This window comes from Sipha flava, unplaced genomic scaffold, assembly GCF_003268045.1.
Source record: "Sipha flava isolate LNK unplaced genomic scaffold, YSA_version1 69_pilon_pilon, whole genome shotgun sequence".
NCBI classification, from domain to species: domain Eukaryota; kingdom Metazoa; phylum Arthropoda; class Insecta; order Hemiptera; family Aphididae; genus Sipha; species Sipha flava.
Window position 1 is genome coordinate 54,822 of NW_020273609.1, and position 18,823 is coordinate 73,644.

Below are 18,823 nucleotides of genomic sequence, written 5' to 3' on the forward strand. Positions count from 1 at the left end.
AATAATTTAGATAAATTTATTTTGATGGCCATAATTTTCATTTAGATGAAAATTAGAAATCAATTATTGTTTTTTTTTTATCTAGATAAGATAAATAAATGAAGTTATTATCTAGATTAAGCATCTAGATAAATTTAACTATTGTACAACACTGGTAATTTAATGTGTATGAAAATTTATAAAACTCCAAAACACAATTAAATTATTATATTATTCAAGAGAAGTAATTTACATACCTGAACATGAGTCATGATGATTGGTATAAAGTTAAATCAAAGTTTTTTTTTTAATCGTTTCGTCGATGATTACTACTATAGTAAAGGAGGACAATTTTAAACTAAGTAAAAGTAGTAAGATATATCAACATTGTCAACTATTCTATACAACCATGAAAAAAAATTTATACTTTTAATGACAATAATGTTAACCACGGGAAAAAATTCCAGAACGAACAAAACAAACATTATTCCAAAAAGCTACAAATTATTTTAGGTAAAACTTTGATAATATCTCTATTTATTCTTATTTAAAATTATCGACAAATATTGTATCTTGGAAAATTATACTTAAAAAAACGGTAATACATAGGATCCCATTGTAATTGAATAAAATTATTTAACTTAAAGTTATTCGGATTTTAACGCAAATATCCACAACATTATTATATAATAATTTGTTTGCTCACGCCATATTATTCTATTTCGAGTAGTGATTATAAGTCTAAGTACTACTGTTGACATTATTAGTGTCTGAACCAACAAATAAAGAAATCATGAAGAGATTAAATTACGTTGTACAGACGGCGTTGTACTTAATGTTTTTTGCACTACGTGTAAAAATAACAATTACATATTTTTGGAATATACCATAATATTGTACGACGTATAATCATTTTTTCAAACTTGATCTCTTTCTCAAACTGAATTGAAAATCAAATTACCACGTTAGAAAATAATAACACTCCATTACCACCAAAGTTGTTACGACCGTACGCACTCGGTTTCGCTTGTCACCATGTGACGCTTTATCATCATTTTGCGTAACTACGAAAAAATATATCCAGTGGCGGATCCAAGGGGGGGAGGGGATAATAGGATAAATACCCCACCTTCAGCTTATTATTCTAGAAAATTGCCAAGAGTAAAAATAGAAATCTAGACTTAATTCTTTAAATTTGAATTTAATATTTTATTTTTATTATTTTATTGACATATTATATACTATTGTGTACAATTTAAAATGTAAATGTATGTAACCTTATTCCATTTTTAATTTTAAACGTGTATTTACATTATTTTGAATTTTTTTTATTTTTGGTGTACCATATCTATAAAATTTGTGTTGTTTTTTTAAGTATATAATTGTTGTTATCGATACCAGTTTTAATAAATAAATTCAAAATAATGATATTAAAAAGTATATTATTAAGTATGAATACTATCTGTTGGATAAATTTTAATTACCTCCCCCCCCCTTAATACATTTTTGGATCCGCCCCTGAATATATCTGTGTATATAAACTATACTGTCCTGAGTGACTGATTCATAATCAACGCAGAGCCGAAACTATTAGAACTATCGATTTGAAATGTTGAGGATAGATTACAATTATAATTTCACCGAGCACCAACAAAGGATTTTTCAAAATTTTGATTTTAAGGGGTTGATAAATCAGCATAAAACAAAATGTTATGTGTAATTTGTATACCTGTACCGATGTACATACTATATCGATGAGTAAGTGCTTATAAGCTGTAAACCTCTATTTGTTCATTATTTGTGTATCACATTTTAATCTATATATTAAATATTTGAATATTAAATAGTAGTTTAAATATTTTAAATATTGCTTAAATAATTTAAAGTTAATCTTTAACCCAAGTTTTAAATATTATATTGTGTACTATTAACTCATTAACCTCCCCAAATATACTGCTTAATGAGGTAGATTAAAAATATTAATACATTGTTACATTTATAGTTTTTAATTTGTAAACTTTTTTATGTATAATATAAGTATTCTATTTTCTAAAAAAAAATTTTTAAAAATGCAGGTTCAATCTATAGTAAGTGTATTGTGTGTACTGAGTAATAATAATAATAATTATTATTATTATTATTCATTATTTAACTATCACTAGCCACAAGATATACTGTTTTATTATTATACTACTAATAAAGATATTGTACAAACCAATGTTATCAAATAAAAAATATACAAATAAATAGAGTGTTGAACTCGATCATTGTGATTGTTTAGAACGATAAGATTTCATTTGAAGTTTATTCAATAAGATCAATGCACTTTAAGGTAACTAATACTTTAATGAAACGTAATTAAGTAATATTATTATTATATATTCATCAAAAAATTATACAGCAAGAGCAATAAAAAAAAATATTATTGGACTCTATCCAAGCAAACAGTATGGAATACAGACCAGTGAATTCAGTACATGAATTGTATGATGCAGTTAATTATCCAGTTGAATGTTTCAACTCGCTGAACCCTACAGGATTTCCACCACATTCATTAACATTAAAATTTGGTACTCTTTCTAAGAAATCTCAGCCCACTAAAACTGTGCAATTGGACACGTCACCATATAACTGGTGTTCAAAAAAATCTGATAGAAGCTGAAATTATGACTGGATCTACGAGTACAAAAAAGGTAAATCAGTTCCTATTACTCGCATACCATTGATTCCATCAGATTATCTATTCCAATTCAAGAGAATTCAGTCTCCTGTCATAGTACATTTTCCTATGACAATCAATAAATCATAAGGTCAAACCTTGAAAATGTCAGGAATCGATGTGAGAGAAAACCGTTTTTCATATGGACAGTTTTATATGATATGCTTCACAGTCCGTTCGTCCACACAAGTTTAGTTATTTTGGCACCAAGAAGAAATATATCGAATGTTGTTTATAGAGAAGTCTTGTACTAAAATAATTGTCATAAATTATTATTATTATTATTTCTTATATATCTATTAGAGTTTAGCGGTCCAAGACGCGACGGGTAAACCGCTGTACGATAAAAGTACTTGTATATCGATTTCGTATCGTCGTTGCGCGGAAACCGACACAGCATCACAGCCCCTTCTCCGTGACGTCTCTATGGTCGCCGACGACTTAGTCTTAAAAAGGCATTATTTCCTCAGCGAGTTGCACTCAAAGGAGTCGAACACTCACAATTATTTTTCCGGGTAACGCCGAGTGATTCAGCCAGTGTTATGTGTATCAAATGAATGTTCGGGGAACTTTCTTCCGTTCCAGACACGCACAGCTTCACACAAACATAATCTGAACATTGCAAGATGTTCGTATAACCTCAGCGAACGCCTAAACATTTTCACGCACAACCATCGCATCCCATTAGAAATATAATGTAACTATAGTGTGTATCAGTACCAACATTCCGAACCTCGAAAAATCACATTCCGGACCAAGTTTGTTGTCCGAACCACCAGGGTCTTAATCAAAATTCCTTAAGATTCTTCAAAACTCCTGTTATCGTCATTGCATTTGTCACCTATATGTTTTACTTTTGTCCGGACCACTTTGAGGTCTATTTCGCTGCGATCACACGCATTTTTACTCGCAGATTTCGACCTGTCGACATGACCGTTTGCTGTACTATATTCTATACATTGCGTGGTTGGATTAAAAATTTCTCCGAACTAAAATACAATAAAATCGAGGAACTACGTAGCTTGACCACGATTTAGTGATAATGTCTTCGTGAACTGCAAGAAGGAAGAGAAAACCTATATCCGATTGCATACGTAACATAATTTTGAAGCCAAGTCGAGTTCAGTGCCGTAGGTTTTAATCATATATTGTTAACACTCCATCATACACAAAATTTTTAAAATATAACAAACTGTATCAGAGACTAACGCATACTATTTTTATTTTCATGGGTATTAGTAAAGTAAAAAAAAAAATAAATAAAAATTGTAAATGAACACTTATTTTTAAATGTACGATCATAAAACCTTGAGAGTAGTTTGTTAGATTTAAAGATTCCCATATTGTCACTATGTCATAAACATTTCTACACTTTAAATTTACCAACATTTACAAAAAGTATTTATACACACAATATGAGCTAATGTTATAGCCAAATTTTATCTAATGTTTTTGAATTATTTTTTCACCCCAAGACCATTTTTCCAAATAATTTTTTTTATCGTTCATTCTGATAAATAATTTATTTCAGCATATTTTTTTTGTGTAATGTTTTATTTATTTTTTTTTTTTTGGTTTTATAACTTTATTCTTAGCACATAAATTAAAAATAATGGTAATCCTTATTGATTTAATCAACTTAAGTTTAAAAATTATTATTTGAATAAGAGTGAAAAATCTTAATAAATGCTAATTTTTAAGTTTTTGATTGCGTTTGTATTTACTTAGCAGTCTTGTATAAAGAAATCATCTAATTCTCATAACTTTTTATCGGAAATCCCATGTCGAATTATTTTACTGTAGATCATGTGAGAGCATGAACGGTCCATTCTAAGTATGTTTATATATTTTTATATTTATTTATATATATTTTATATTTTATTTTCTACACTATAAATATTTTTAACACTGTTAAATTTTACACATTTATAAGTTCACAATAATAACTGAACCCATGGCAAATTTAAACCTAAGAAATAAATTTATATTTTAATTGTTTTGTTATGACATAAGTGATCGTTTTTTTGTGACGTGAGCTCCTAAAAATATACATATCGTAATGGGTGGACAAACACATTTTGAAATTGCTCAAATCGCATGTTCCGTGAAATATCAATTGGATCACTGTAATCAATAATCGATGCGGCCACGCATTATCCGTTATGCACCCGTTCGCGGGGCGCATAAGTAACATTCATAACATCAATAAATTCACGATGCATTTACACACTTCCTACGGTGGTACACTAGTGCCGAAAAATCACGATACAGCACTGTTCTGCGCAGTTTTTTAATTGCTAATCCCGTATATGCTTTCCGCTCGGAGGGCATCATCCCTTTTAAGCATATGTACGCAAAAAGCAATAAACGATGGGAAAATAATAGAAACTCGGTCGTCCGTAATAACATCCGTCTGTAGTAGGTATTTACGTTATTCAAATACCATTGACGATTCTCTTTGCGCAAAAACCACATTATATGGATATATACATGTAACGCAAGACTATCTAACAGCGAGGAATCTTCGTATTGAGTCGAAGTGCGTATATGATTTAAATTTTAAACGTGGACGGCTATTTGAATCGTAGCTAAAGAGTCAACTATTTTGAATAATACATTATCTCTTGGTTTGCATTTCATTCGAAATACGTGATAATTATCGAGTTTTTTTTATTTATTTTTTAACTATTTAGTTTTCTCGGCAGCTGTCACCCCCTCCCCCCTAACTTCAAACACATCAGCTTAAATAATACAATTATCCTTTATAAACTCCTCTTGAAACCTATATGGTTATATGATTTACAAATCTGGCGTTCAAACCAAGTTTTAGAATCCAATCGAAATCCAAACGTTCCATTCTAAATGCTACCATAACAAATGCTCCTTTATTTGTCTCAAATGAAACTTCATAATGACCCCTCAATTCTAACAGTAAAAGAAGTAGTTAACACTCTCTATAAATGCTGCTACTCAAATCTATCCCACCATCGAAATCCTCTTATTTCAAACTTATATGTTCTCAATATCCCAGATGATCTCAGAAAGAATTTGAAACGCAAACGGAGCCGGGACTTTTTAAATGATTAAATTTATCCACTGTCATGAAATTCTATCACTGGATGGATTTTTAATCAAGACTACAATCCGACCACTATTTTCACGTCAATCGTGTTTATTATAAAAACATATATTTACAGATTGTATAAATAAATAATGCTTATAGGTTCAATATGATGAGTTTCCATCCCGTGTAATCAACAGGAATACGCATAAGTTTTTTTTTTTTAATTTTCAAAATATTTGCTCCCTTCTGATGACTAATATTTAAGTTTGGTAAAAACATTATAAATTTGTTTAATATAGTTTATGTGAGAACATAATTATTTATATTGAAATCACATTTATTAATAATAAAAGTGAAACTCAAATTTTGACAGGAAACTGTGTATAACGTGATATTAACAATAATTCTTATCACCGAATTACTTAAATCAAACAAAACACGCAAGGCTTAATCATCAAATTTCCTATAATTTAAATCACTTAGATGAGTGATGCAAATTTCAAAAAGAGTTTTGAAATGGACTACTTTTGAGTAAAAAATACAGAACGTGCACATTTTGTTTTTACGCTTTCCCAAAACTTTCAATGGCAATTAATTTTAATCAACAGCAAACTCGTATAATTTAGTTAATTTGAATTGTGTAAAGTATTATACAAAACAAAACAATGCACGGCGTAAATATACTAGTGATTAATAATCAAAATTATTGTAGTGCGTAATCACGCAACGAGTGACGTACAAAAAGTCAATCAATGTTTGACGAGTTAAATTGAACTGATTCTTGAAGGAATAATTGACGAATATAATTGTCACGAAAGTGAAATATGAATAATGAATAATAATAATAATAATAATAATGAAATATAATCAATGACAAATTCGTTGAAACATCTGTATTGAAGATATTCGACTAATTGTTGAATTATTTTGATACTCTTTGATTAATGGTAGTAAGCCAACAGTTTTTAATTCTAATCAAGAAATAATAATAATAATAATAAAACCATATGAGTGCGAAGAATTTATAATAATAGCTTTCCTTATTCCAAGTATATTATTCGATTTTTTCCCCTATATCTGTAAATAGCATGAATATGAAAACTATAGTTATGTACTAATAAAAAATCATAATCCAAAAATGTTGTCTCATGATACTTAAATTCTTTAATATTGACCTCTGATTTCTAACGAATATTCGAAACGATACAAGTATTGAAATACAATATCAAACTCAATAGTCATTCATGTGAAAATTTTTTACGGCTGCATAGTGTGCAAAATATCAAACACATAAATATGACGTAATAGATAGTTAAAAATATATATTTAATAATCAAACACGGCTTTGAAATAATATTATTACTATATTATAAATGTTTCTTCTTTCAAAATGTTATTTAGTCTAATTGGTTGAAATAATTTTTTAAACTTGATAAGATTTTGATTTTTAAAATCATGAAAATTTTAGGAGGTTAAAAATATAACGATATTAAAAATATAACGAACCTTCGAAATTACACGCCCATGTATCAATATTCCGATTTTTATAAGAGAGGAGATGTTTTAATTCATCTATGACAAATATTATGAGATGGCCCCATATGTGGCTATCACATGATTGCGCTCTATATGGACCAATTTTCCATTACACAATTTAAAAATATTTGAGTAATATTGAGTAAATATTCATATTTATATAGTATATAGTATATAGTATATATATATAGTATCTAATGGTAATATATATTACTTTTTTTTAAGAAATGTATTTTTTCGATATATATAAAGCAGAGATAAATGCAATTTCGTGGACAGATTTTCTTTAGGGTATTTGTAAGCTCGGCCCAATAATTGATCGATAATTTGCCAATGAAATATAATAAACATAACCAAGTTAATCTGAAACTGATACATAAGATCTCCAAGTTGAGAATATGTGATTAATTATAAGGAGTATATATAAAGATAGAAGGAAGTCAATGTTAGTACTACCAAAATCAATCGACAACGTACACGAGGTATTGGAAAGTAAACAAATAGTTACAAAAAGAAAAAAAAATTTTTTTGTTAATGACTAACGAGGAAAAATAATAATTTTAAAAAAGCTTTGCACATCAGAATATATACGTTGATGAAATTTGCTCATACTGCTTCAGGTTTTTTAAACAGATGTTTACACTACATGCTTATTTTTTGTTATTGTAAAACGAGCGCGCGTTGTATGTGATGGTCTAACTCTTTACGGTCGTGCAGTCTATTGATATACAACAATAGGAAATCAACTCCTACATACCTAGGGCCAGAGAAAGCTATGGGCTACCCGGGCGATAACCCGGGGCGTCAACACGAATGGGGCGCCAAACTGAAAATTATTTTCATCTAATTTATCTTTTAATACGCATTAATGATCTACTGGAAGTAAGAATATAACAATTGTGCTTTCTACTTCATATAGGTACTGCATCCATACAGCGCTGATTTTGATGTAAAAATAATGTATGGAAACATACCAACGCATTTGTCTGTGTAAATAAATATATGTTAGTAATATTTATTTTCATAAAATATTCACCCGTTAACAAATAAATTCATATAACTAGACGATTACGTAAAAAACGCTTTTGGACCTTACTAACAGCGAAAATACCGCAGTGTGTGACATAAATCAAAAAGACACAGTTGCCCGATACACACGTACAATTTATTGTTTTCGACGAACTCTTGCTACGTACGATCTACTATGTAATGTCAAATGTTTAAACTAACAAGTTACAGTTAACAGGTACCTAATCAATATTCATATTTTTGTTTAGTTAGTTTCTACATAATATTTTGGTTCCTTATTAGTTATTTACAATGAACTCCGTTCTCGGGTTGTCTTAAATATATATAAATATCTATTATAAATGAGTTGTTAGTGAAACACAGTATTCCTATATTGTAGGCAGTGGCGACGTTAAATAATATATTCCCCGAAAAAACTTTCAAAAAGTAAAAAACGCTCAAAATTACAACTATTATATTCTTGCAACAAAAAAACAATAACCTGTCCAAAAAATGCGTTGATATAATACTAAGTTATTATACTAAATATGTATTAATTTTATTTAAATTCACTAAAAAACTTTATTTTACTACTACTGAAACTAAGTGGGTTGGAAGGGCCCTCCGGGTTCAAGAGCACCAAAACATGGTTTTCCTCAAGACGCCAATACTTCTAACGCTGGCCCTGTACCTAATAATGACTTGGGAAGTAATTAATACATAAAGTAGGTCTCGGAAATCAACTCACTGCATCACATGATACACGTGATGCACCAAAACGGCTTCAAACTACATGGCCTGTTAAGATATTAACTTAATAAATTTCCTTCTTGTACGAGTTACCAAATACAATTAAAAGTATTATAAAATCACCGGTTCACATCTACAGTGTACGAAATATGATTGTACTTCATGTTAACCGTAAGATTAATTGCAGTGCAGTAGATACAATGCAAAAATGCATGATCTATTTATTGTTATTATTTTATTTTACATAACTATTATTAATGAAAGGGTAAATTTTATCGTATCATCAATATAAATAATTTCTAAAGTAGAATACATAAAACTTATTCCAAACAACCCTTCGCTTTAAACTGTGTATAAATATATACATTGTTGTATACTGTTATGTACTGTATATTGTGGTATAATCTCTATAAAGGACTAATGAATGTTAGTAGGCGTTTTTAATAACAAAGTCGAAAAATGTTCAATCTTGTAATATTATTTTAATCAAAATATTTAGCTCAGTTAAAGTTTTGAAGTTCATTTTTTGTTCGCCAAAGTAATTGGACAAACAATTTGTTATTATATTATGTTTATTTTAAAAAAATTTTCAACAGAATAATAACATTTTAATTTTTAAAACTTATATTTTATCGAAATGCAACAAGTGAAAATATACGTTTTTTTTTTTTTTTAACACTATTAATAGCTATATTTGAATAATCGTTATTACAGAATGTCTCATTCAAATTTCAGCGGACAATATATATATATATATGTTACCGGCAATATGGATAATCCGGTATTTTACATAATGCCTAGGCATTATATAAAATGCCAAAAATCGAGCTTTGCCTAGGTATTATCATTGATTATATTATATACTATTATAATAGTATATTATATAATCAATGGTATTATGTATAATGTCAAACGTGGAGTAGACAATATGATGGAAATAAATAAAATTGGGCATCACCTGTTACCAACGACTTTACTTACTGTTTATTATAAATCTGCGTGAACGATTTAACGCAATAAAGATTAAAATTCGTTTACTGCTATAAAAATAAATCTAAGGTACAATATTAAACAAACTAATAATTTTATTACATTATCGTTATTTTCGTGTCTTGTTATGGTGTTGTAACTAAAGATACGATTTATATGAAGTCAAATTTTTATAACAAACTACAATTTTTTTTTAATGTAATATAGCATATAGTAAAATATTTTGTAGTTTGCTAAAAAAAAAAATTGGTATTTTGCAAAATACCTGAATTATCCATATTGCCAGTAATATATATATATATATATTAGACGTCAATAGTTCGAGAATATTTGAGATATTGCGCTTATGTCGGTATTATTAAATATTTTATTGCTTAGTTAAAATATATAAAACATTGATTTCTATTTCAATCATTTACAAGTTTTGGATAATTTATCAATTAAAACGGTTGGTTTAAATTACTTTTCGAGTATTTCGAAAATATAATATATCATAGGTGTACCTGTTTATTTCCATCTTCTTTCCAGCGTAATAAATTATCTGGGTCTTATACATCACCAAAATAACGGCGTCATATAATATTGATTTTGTCATCGTATACTGTCCAACGCTATAGATTTTAATATTCGTTTAATTTCGTTCTAGTACAATAACTGTTGATTCTTGACGAGACAAAAGATTAGTTACAATAATGTATTTTTTTTTATTTATAAATACATGAGTAATATGTACATCACGTATACTTACTTATCATTATTTTTTCAAAATCATAATTTTGCTCCTGTCAAAATTATTTATTTATCTTGTACAGCAATTTTACTCTATAAAAATTCAAACGAATACCTACAATGACGTGTTTTTTATATACAGTTTTTTCTGTTATACTAAAGATATTAAAACTTCAAGTTCTAAAAAAATCCTATCATCTTTACTTATAGTGGAGTATAAACACTTGAGCATTGTTTACTTACTTATATATTATACCTAATTTCGTTCAGAGTCGTTTGACATTCCATGTAAAGCGAGAAATATATAGGTTTTAAATTTTTATTTTAGTATTAAACTGTAACAAAAGTTTTACGCTGCATCTCATTAGATAAGCTTTATAACTAGAATGGTACTTGAAAGATGTTATTTTTTGATTTCCAAAGTGTTTTTAGCGAGCAGAAATGAAGTCTGAATAAAAAAAAATAAAAAAACCTCTCTTAATATTTTTCAAACAGGCTTTATTTATTTAACACGTAATCTAATTTATTCTAAATTTAATTTAATTTTTTCTTCATCGAAAAATTATACAATACTTTAAAACTTTAAATAAGTATTTTGTCTCTTATTTAAAAATTTATACTCTACGTATCTATTTCAAATGTCAACAAATAACTATTATTACGTTTAGCTTGAGTAGCGGATTATTTTTATTCTCCTTAAAAGTAAAGATAGTTTTTCCAGTTGAGCCACTTAACACATTTGTATAAACAGCAAACCGGACTGTGTGCTTTATACATATTTATTTTTTTTTATTCGTAAAATCATACGCTTCGTATAGATTTAGTAGAACGGTAAACCAAGACTTTCGAAAGCCCATACTTAAATAATACCATAATTACTAGTACATCATATTTCCACGTATTCACATTTTTCGTGTTTATAGAACGGATTTAAGAAAAACAGGAAAATACGGTGTAATACGAGTAGATTGAAATCCGTATTTCATAGTGGTGCAATGTATAGTAGTTAATTTCGGAAAAATAATTTAAGACCCAGAGAATAATCTTGGGATTATTTTTCGTCAAGAGTGAAACGTAAAATAGAGGACAACTATCATCCGAGTAAGATATGGTACGAAACGTTGTGCGCGATGTACCGAGTCGACTTAAAGGAAGGACATCCGAACGAAACACCTGTCGTAACTGCATGTAGTCGCTGTGTCTAGTCCGGTCCGATGTTCGTATTTTCTGCGTCCTCGACGTTTTTGTTATTAAGATCCAATTTATTCGGACAGATAAGGGAACTCGTCCCGTAAACGCCAATCTAGTGTTGGATCTACTGAACTGGCGGTAATACGGTTGCAGTAGTTTTGACAAACTGTCTAGTCGTGCTGTTACCCATCGATCGCTCCGACGGAGTGCAGTACTAACGGTTTGTCGACTGAAAAGTAATACTCTCGGAATTCCTCGAGTACGGAAAATAATACACCCTGTGCGCGCGCGTCTACCGAACACCTGATTCCTGTGAATTCACATCGTTTAATTTCCATCACGAGTAATCGACGAATTCGCATTCTACCGTATTACTATGGTATAATAAATAAATATAATATATATAATAAATATAATAAGATAATAAATATTATCTACCGTATATTATTAGCTTACACGCCCGAATCGATATTCCATTGACGTAATAAAAAGACATTAAATCTATTTGATCGTACGGCGTATATTAATATCGTCGAGCCGCGCACGCGTGTGCGCTTTCTGCGGCCACGGTACGTCGAATATTCAATAATACGCACTAATACGTTTATGCGTGTACCAAAGTTCGGTATGTTTACTTTGATTTTACGATTCGGAAAACAGCCCGCTTTAGCGCTAATAAATCAGTGGTTGTGCCTAGAGGTCTCGTTACGATAATGAACGACGTTCTTGCCAACGCAATGGATGTGAACGCAACACACAGTATTTAGGATTCACTGTTTCGTACCGAAGCGTTTTTTTTTGTGGATAAAATCTTCCAAAAAAATAATTGTTAACACTTAATACAGTTATTATTTATTCATCAGATATGTAAGACTAAATTAAATTAGTTCAAAACATGGGTAACTCGTTTAACATCTAATAAAAATTCATAACGAAATGAAGTATTCACAATACATTATAGAAATATCGAACCATTGAAATTAATTTTAAACTAATTATTATATTAAATAGATGATCAAATATAATTTCGTTTTGAGTGATTTAATATTTTAATTTTTTCATTAAAATGACATTAATTATAATAATAATTCTTAAGATTCAACAATTTAAACATTAATACATAGGTTTTTAATTGATTTATAATAATAATTATATAATAACATTACGTGAACAACTAAACTATATAAATATACTTATATTACACGCGCAATACATAATAAACGAACTGTTTACTTGTAAACATACGTAGGTATGAGTAATATTTTAAATAATAAATAGACGTAGTTTTTTGGATACTTCTAGTATCAAAACATTTAAATACGTTTAATTATTAGTGAAAATTATTTAAACTTAATTTTAAGTACATATAACACACAAAAATATTATTTAACAGTTTTACATGAAAAAAAGAAAAAATTTTGATAGTTCGATATTTAAAATTCAACATGACAGTTAGACGTATTCAAGTAATCCGTGTATTACGATAAACAAAATTTGCTTGCAATTAGAAAAATAACGATATTATTATTATAGGAACGAAAAGCATAAGTGGATCATGAGAATTAAATTTAATAGTATTGGATTTTCAAAACAAATATTAGTAGGATTTTAATATTTGGAAAAAAAAACGTTGAATTATAAATACGAAATTGGCCCGTACGCGTAGCAAGGTACTTTGAGAATTTGTAATTATTACCTAATGTCGAAATGTTGCTATAACGTTTGCGATTTGATGTGACTATTATACTTTGGTAAATATGCTTTTATAAAAATAGAAGAGTATTTCAATGATAAATGAATATTGCGTTCGAAGATATTGAATTTAAAACCTAAAATTTGAATAAGAAAATCTTAATTGGATGATTTTAATCTGTATTTTTCACATTTATATTCGAATAATAAAATAAATCGGAATAATAATCGTGGAATATATTAATGATTCCCGCCGGTATTTCCAAACTGCGTCTGTGAAAATTCGAGCAAAGCGTTTAAAAACGGATTGGTCTTACAAAGATTCGCTATTATTTATTTATTTTTTTTTTTTTTACCGCACCATATAATATTTTTTTATTTCTTCGCAATACTATTTTCGTAAAACATTTCATAACAACACGAACATTAGGATTAAATATATATATATATGAGCAATGGCTTGTAAGTATACGTAAGTGGATGTTTTGATCGTTTGAAGTTCAACATCTCGTTTGAATTTCTTTTTCCAATTTCTATGGAAAATCGACTTTTATACGTTCGTTCCCCGCCCTCGCCTACCGGCACGCGTACGGATACCGTAAAAACGAAAACTCTTCTTGCTCTCTCCACCCCATACGCGCGATCCACCACGACGCCGGACGAACGTATTATCATAATTAAAGCCCGGATTTTTATGCATTTGCATGTTTATACTAAGTGTATGTACGTCTATGGAGGTTTGAAATGTCCACGATTCATATTACACCGAATTTAAACACCAAATTTTATATTTCATATTTTGCATATTTCGAAGGATATTGCATATTTGTTTATAAATGCATATAACATACATATTTAATAGGTTTTTAATAAACTAACTATTTTAATTTACAGTAAATTTTGTTATCTCCTAGAATAGAGTTCAAATTGACAGGTATTGATAAGTTAAATTGATAGGTATTAAGTTTCAAAAATATTATTTTAAAAGATTTGTTTTAAGTTTTCTATGTGGTTTTCAAAAAAAAAATCACATTTTATAAAGTGTAACATAATGCATATAATTGCATATTTAGTCACTTTTTCTTTGCATATTTGCATCATATTTGACACTTTTTAAATTTATATAAATCCGGACTCTAATCATGTTTCGCAAAGGTAAAAAATCTGCGAAATCAAAATCGCACATAAATCAAATAATAATAATAATAAAAGCGCGCGCACGCGTATATGCGTATCTCATAGGGTATATATATACATTTGAAGAAGGATGTGAAAGGAGTCGCGTCGCCGTCGAGACACGTACGCGCGGCGGCACAAAAAAAAGGTTATATTTGAATCACGTAACTCATGAAAAATGAGGGCGGGTGGTGTTTGAAAAAACAAAACTGAGAAAATGATTATCACGGCAGATTACGTCGAACACGTTATAAATATCAACTCAGATTTGTGAAACACAGAAATATCATTTGTAAATAATGAACGTTTACGCACGCGGTGCAATCGATCGTGGCCGTTCAAAACTATTGCAGTGTCAATTATATCGGTGGGCGGTTCGAGTAGAAGGAACTTCTCGTCGCCACTGGTACGCGAGCCCTTGCGATCGCACTGATGCGAGGGTAAAACACGATTGCGTATGAAATTGTATGCAACGTTGTTAAATTTACTAATTTTACCGTATTATATCTAGGTAATAAATATATAGAATACGTGTACTAACGGTTTTATAATAATTCATAAAAAAAAAAAAAAAAATTAATAATAGATAAAACGAGGATAACTAAATAAAAATAAAAGTAATATTAATAAATAAATCAAATCAACAGTTTTTATTTTAATAAAATTGTTGTTAATAAATTATTTGAAAATGCATTAATTTCGATTCCCTGACATCTATAACCGAAATTTCGTTATATCTGATACATTTGATATCATTAACAATAAACATGGACAATAAAAGCGTTAAAACACAGAGTATAATAGTAACTTTTTCATGTTTACTCCTATAGACATGCGGTATACATCGATACCGGTATGAAAATTGGCATCAACGCTTAAAACTTCGGACGCGATCGTGTAGTTAAAAACCAGGTAAACCGTACGGGATCGCGTTTTACCCTGACGCGTATGCGGGTACGTACATTAATGGTGCGGGACATTAGGCGCGCGGGGACGGGGATAGTAATGTACTCGTGTTCAGGGTGCACGACGCGGTCGGGGTTGTGCCGTCGGGCGGATGTGGCGTTCGGCGCGGGACGAAACGCGAGGGATAGCGTTTGCCCGTGAATCGAACAGAACTATCGTTGTACTACATGTATACTCTACGGATATGTCCGCTGGAACGACGGCGGCGACAAGACTATACTGCGGCGAACGGCTCTCTCGGCGCCCACTCAACGCGCACGGTTTTCGCTTCAGACCGGATTTTCCGGCGGAACGTTCAGCATGCGGTTTTGACAGGAGTTCGACAGCAACCCGCCGCCGCCCGGCCCGTTGGACACGATGAACGTCATCGTCGTCGAGCTGCTGACGGTCGAAGCCCTTTTGCCTTTGTTGATGGCCGTGTCGGCGATAATCGATGGCCGGGCCAACCTGAAAGCACACAAAAACACGGCCGACGGCCGATTAAACGGAGTGGTAATAGCGACGAGGAAAACCGATGGTCGCGCGACGTTCGTACGGTAGGTAAACGTCGCGTCGATGTGGTAGACATGCGGTCAAGTGCCTGTAGACCGTGTACGATTAGTAGAGACTCGTACCCGCGTCATTATGTAATAATTCGTTTTCACGCACTTTAAACCGACCGGGACACTATCGCGGCGGACACGGGAAACCCGTCGCAGGAGTAAGTGAACGTTACTTCGATTCGGTAACAAAAATTCAAAAATCTAACAAATCGGATCGTAAGATTAAATCGCTATGTCTGCAAATCGTTTGGTAATTACTGTTTGACTCGGGTACGAACACGGTTCGTTTAGCAGTCGATTGCATTGCACGGATGTCGGCAAACTGTGAATAATAAGCATTTTTACACGTCGTATTTATCAGACGTAATACTCAAGGGCTGTTATGATCATGAACCGTATTTTAATTAAATTGTCGCGTGGAATACAGAGACAATACAACGATTTCGGTAAACCGTTAATAGTAATTAATTCACGCGGTTATATTATTAGAGTAATAATAATAGCAATAGTGCTAAGTATTATGCAACAGGGACCTGATACTAAATTATTATTGCGATGACGTGGATCCTGCGGGGCTTTAAATAATAAAGTAAATATAATATGTATGAACGAAACAAGTAACAAAGGAGCGTGTAATGCGTATCAAATTTGCAAACTTAATAATAAACTGATGATCAGTGTAAAAATATTACATAAAAAAAAAAAAAAGGACTCGAATCGATGTAGTGGAATTATTTAACGAACGAATTAATATCTGTTGACAGTTTATAATATAAGAACGATGAAGTGAATTGAGTGGATGAAAATAATTTGTTGAATATTTAAGGGTTCAATACAACGACCGTATAGATATTTTTATTTTACAATATTTTCAGAGCTCACTGTATAGTTCAAATACTTGCGAAAAAGATGTCAAATCCATACAACTACAACTCAAGCAGATACTTATAAGTATACTTTTTAAGTATCTAAAAAAAAAATTAAAGAATTGATCGAGGCGATGACCCAAATTTTTATTTTTTGTGAACACACTTCTGATATTCCCAATTATTTTCTATTATCGAATAATTATAAATAAATAATTCATTAATTTTTTAAATATAAAACATATTGCATAGTATTTCAACAAGACTGTTGGCATATTCTTTTGTTTTAGAAAATTTCTTGTGACTTCTACAATTTCAGTTTTAAATAGTTACATTTAAAATAAGTTCTAAAATATATTTTAATCAAGTAATAAAGATAAACAATTACAAGTGGCCGCTTTGAAAGTCGAAAGGTGATATTAAATTAATATAACATGATTTCCGGAATAATATTGATGACTTGTGAATTTCAAAACTTAATGTAATCATCGAAGTAAAATCAAATTTTTTTAACATTTTAAAAAAATCATCCAGCATAAATGGTTTAAACGATACATTTACATACTAATGTAGGTGATACTCATGGAAATTAATTTAGCGAAACTTAAGAGGGTTTAAAGGCACGTCTCCTTAGAATATATTAGGCTTAACGCAGCTGTAATTTTCAGATAGATGCCAGTAAACATCTGCACTGAAGACGTGAGATTTTCAAATTTAACTTGTTACTTAAATGTAATAAATCGTATTCGCTAGCATTACATGTTCAATAGCACACGTCAAACATTAAGCTACAAACATTAATCGTTTTAAGTAGATGAAAACATATAATTATATCAGTATATTTTGTAACACTATTCTAAATATAATAGTATGGTATACTTTTTGTCGATACCATTTAAAATATAAAGTTTTTTTGGCTTACTGGCCGTAGATAACTAAATGATAATTAGTATGAAAATAAATTATAGTAGTAAACACGCGATATGTTTATAGTCCCCCCCTTTACCTTGTAATCGTCATTAATAAAAGTATCGATACATTCTATTCTTAGATCGTTTATACCGCCGAATAGTACATCGGAATATGAAATAAAATCGTAAAGTACACAGCGATCGACCTCAAATTAATCTCAACGCAACTTATTTTTTTTTAAATCGTCGGTCCCATGCTATCGATGGCTTTACGCACCGATTTCAAGTAATGATCCTGAATAACTCTATGCAGTGTACACTATGGTCGTTTATTCTTATCGCATTTTTTTGTCACATTATTGATCGGTTTGTCGTCGCGATCGAAACGTAAACGTTAATCGTTCGATGTAATCATATTCACAATCAACTAATTAGAAATCGGAAGTATTCGAAATCGATTGTTATGCGTTCATAAGGTAATTGTTATGATAGTCGATCGGTGAAGTCTGTGAATGGCGAAAAAGCTGTTATCGAAACGTACGAGCTACAGTTTCTGCAACAGTACTACTACGCAATAAGGTACAACACAGCGAAGTATAACACTATAATAATAACAATAAGAATAGGCACGTATCTCGGTAAGACCGCAAAACGTCGCTGCGAATTTTGTTGGCGGATTTGTGAATACGCCAGCCATCGGATTC

The 18,823-nt window shown here is 30.3% G+C and overlaps 1 protein-coding gene across 4 annotated transcripts in view; it reads right to left on the reverse strand.

Moving 5' to 3' along the window:
• Positions 1-15,505: 15,505 nt before the first annotated feature.
• LOC112692059 (diuretic hormone receptor-like) overlaps positions 15,506-18,823 on the reverse strand; it is a 100,362-nt gene continuing 97,044 nt past the window's right edge. For 2 of the 4 annotated variants that reach the window (XM_025566582.1, XM_025566581.1), the window contains exon 12: positions 15,506-16,247. In XM_025566582.1, coding sequence (XP_025422367.1) covers positions 16,070-16,247 — 178 coding nt within the window. In that variant the 3' untranslated portion in view covers positions 15,506-16,069. The remainder of the gene's footprint in view (positions 16,248-18,823) is intronic. The other 2 variants (XM_025566585.1, XM_025566583.1) reach the window with 1 other exon arrangement.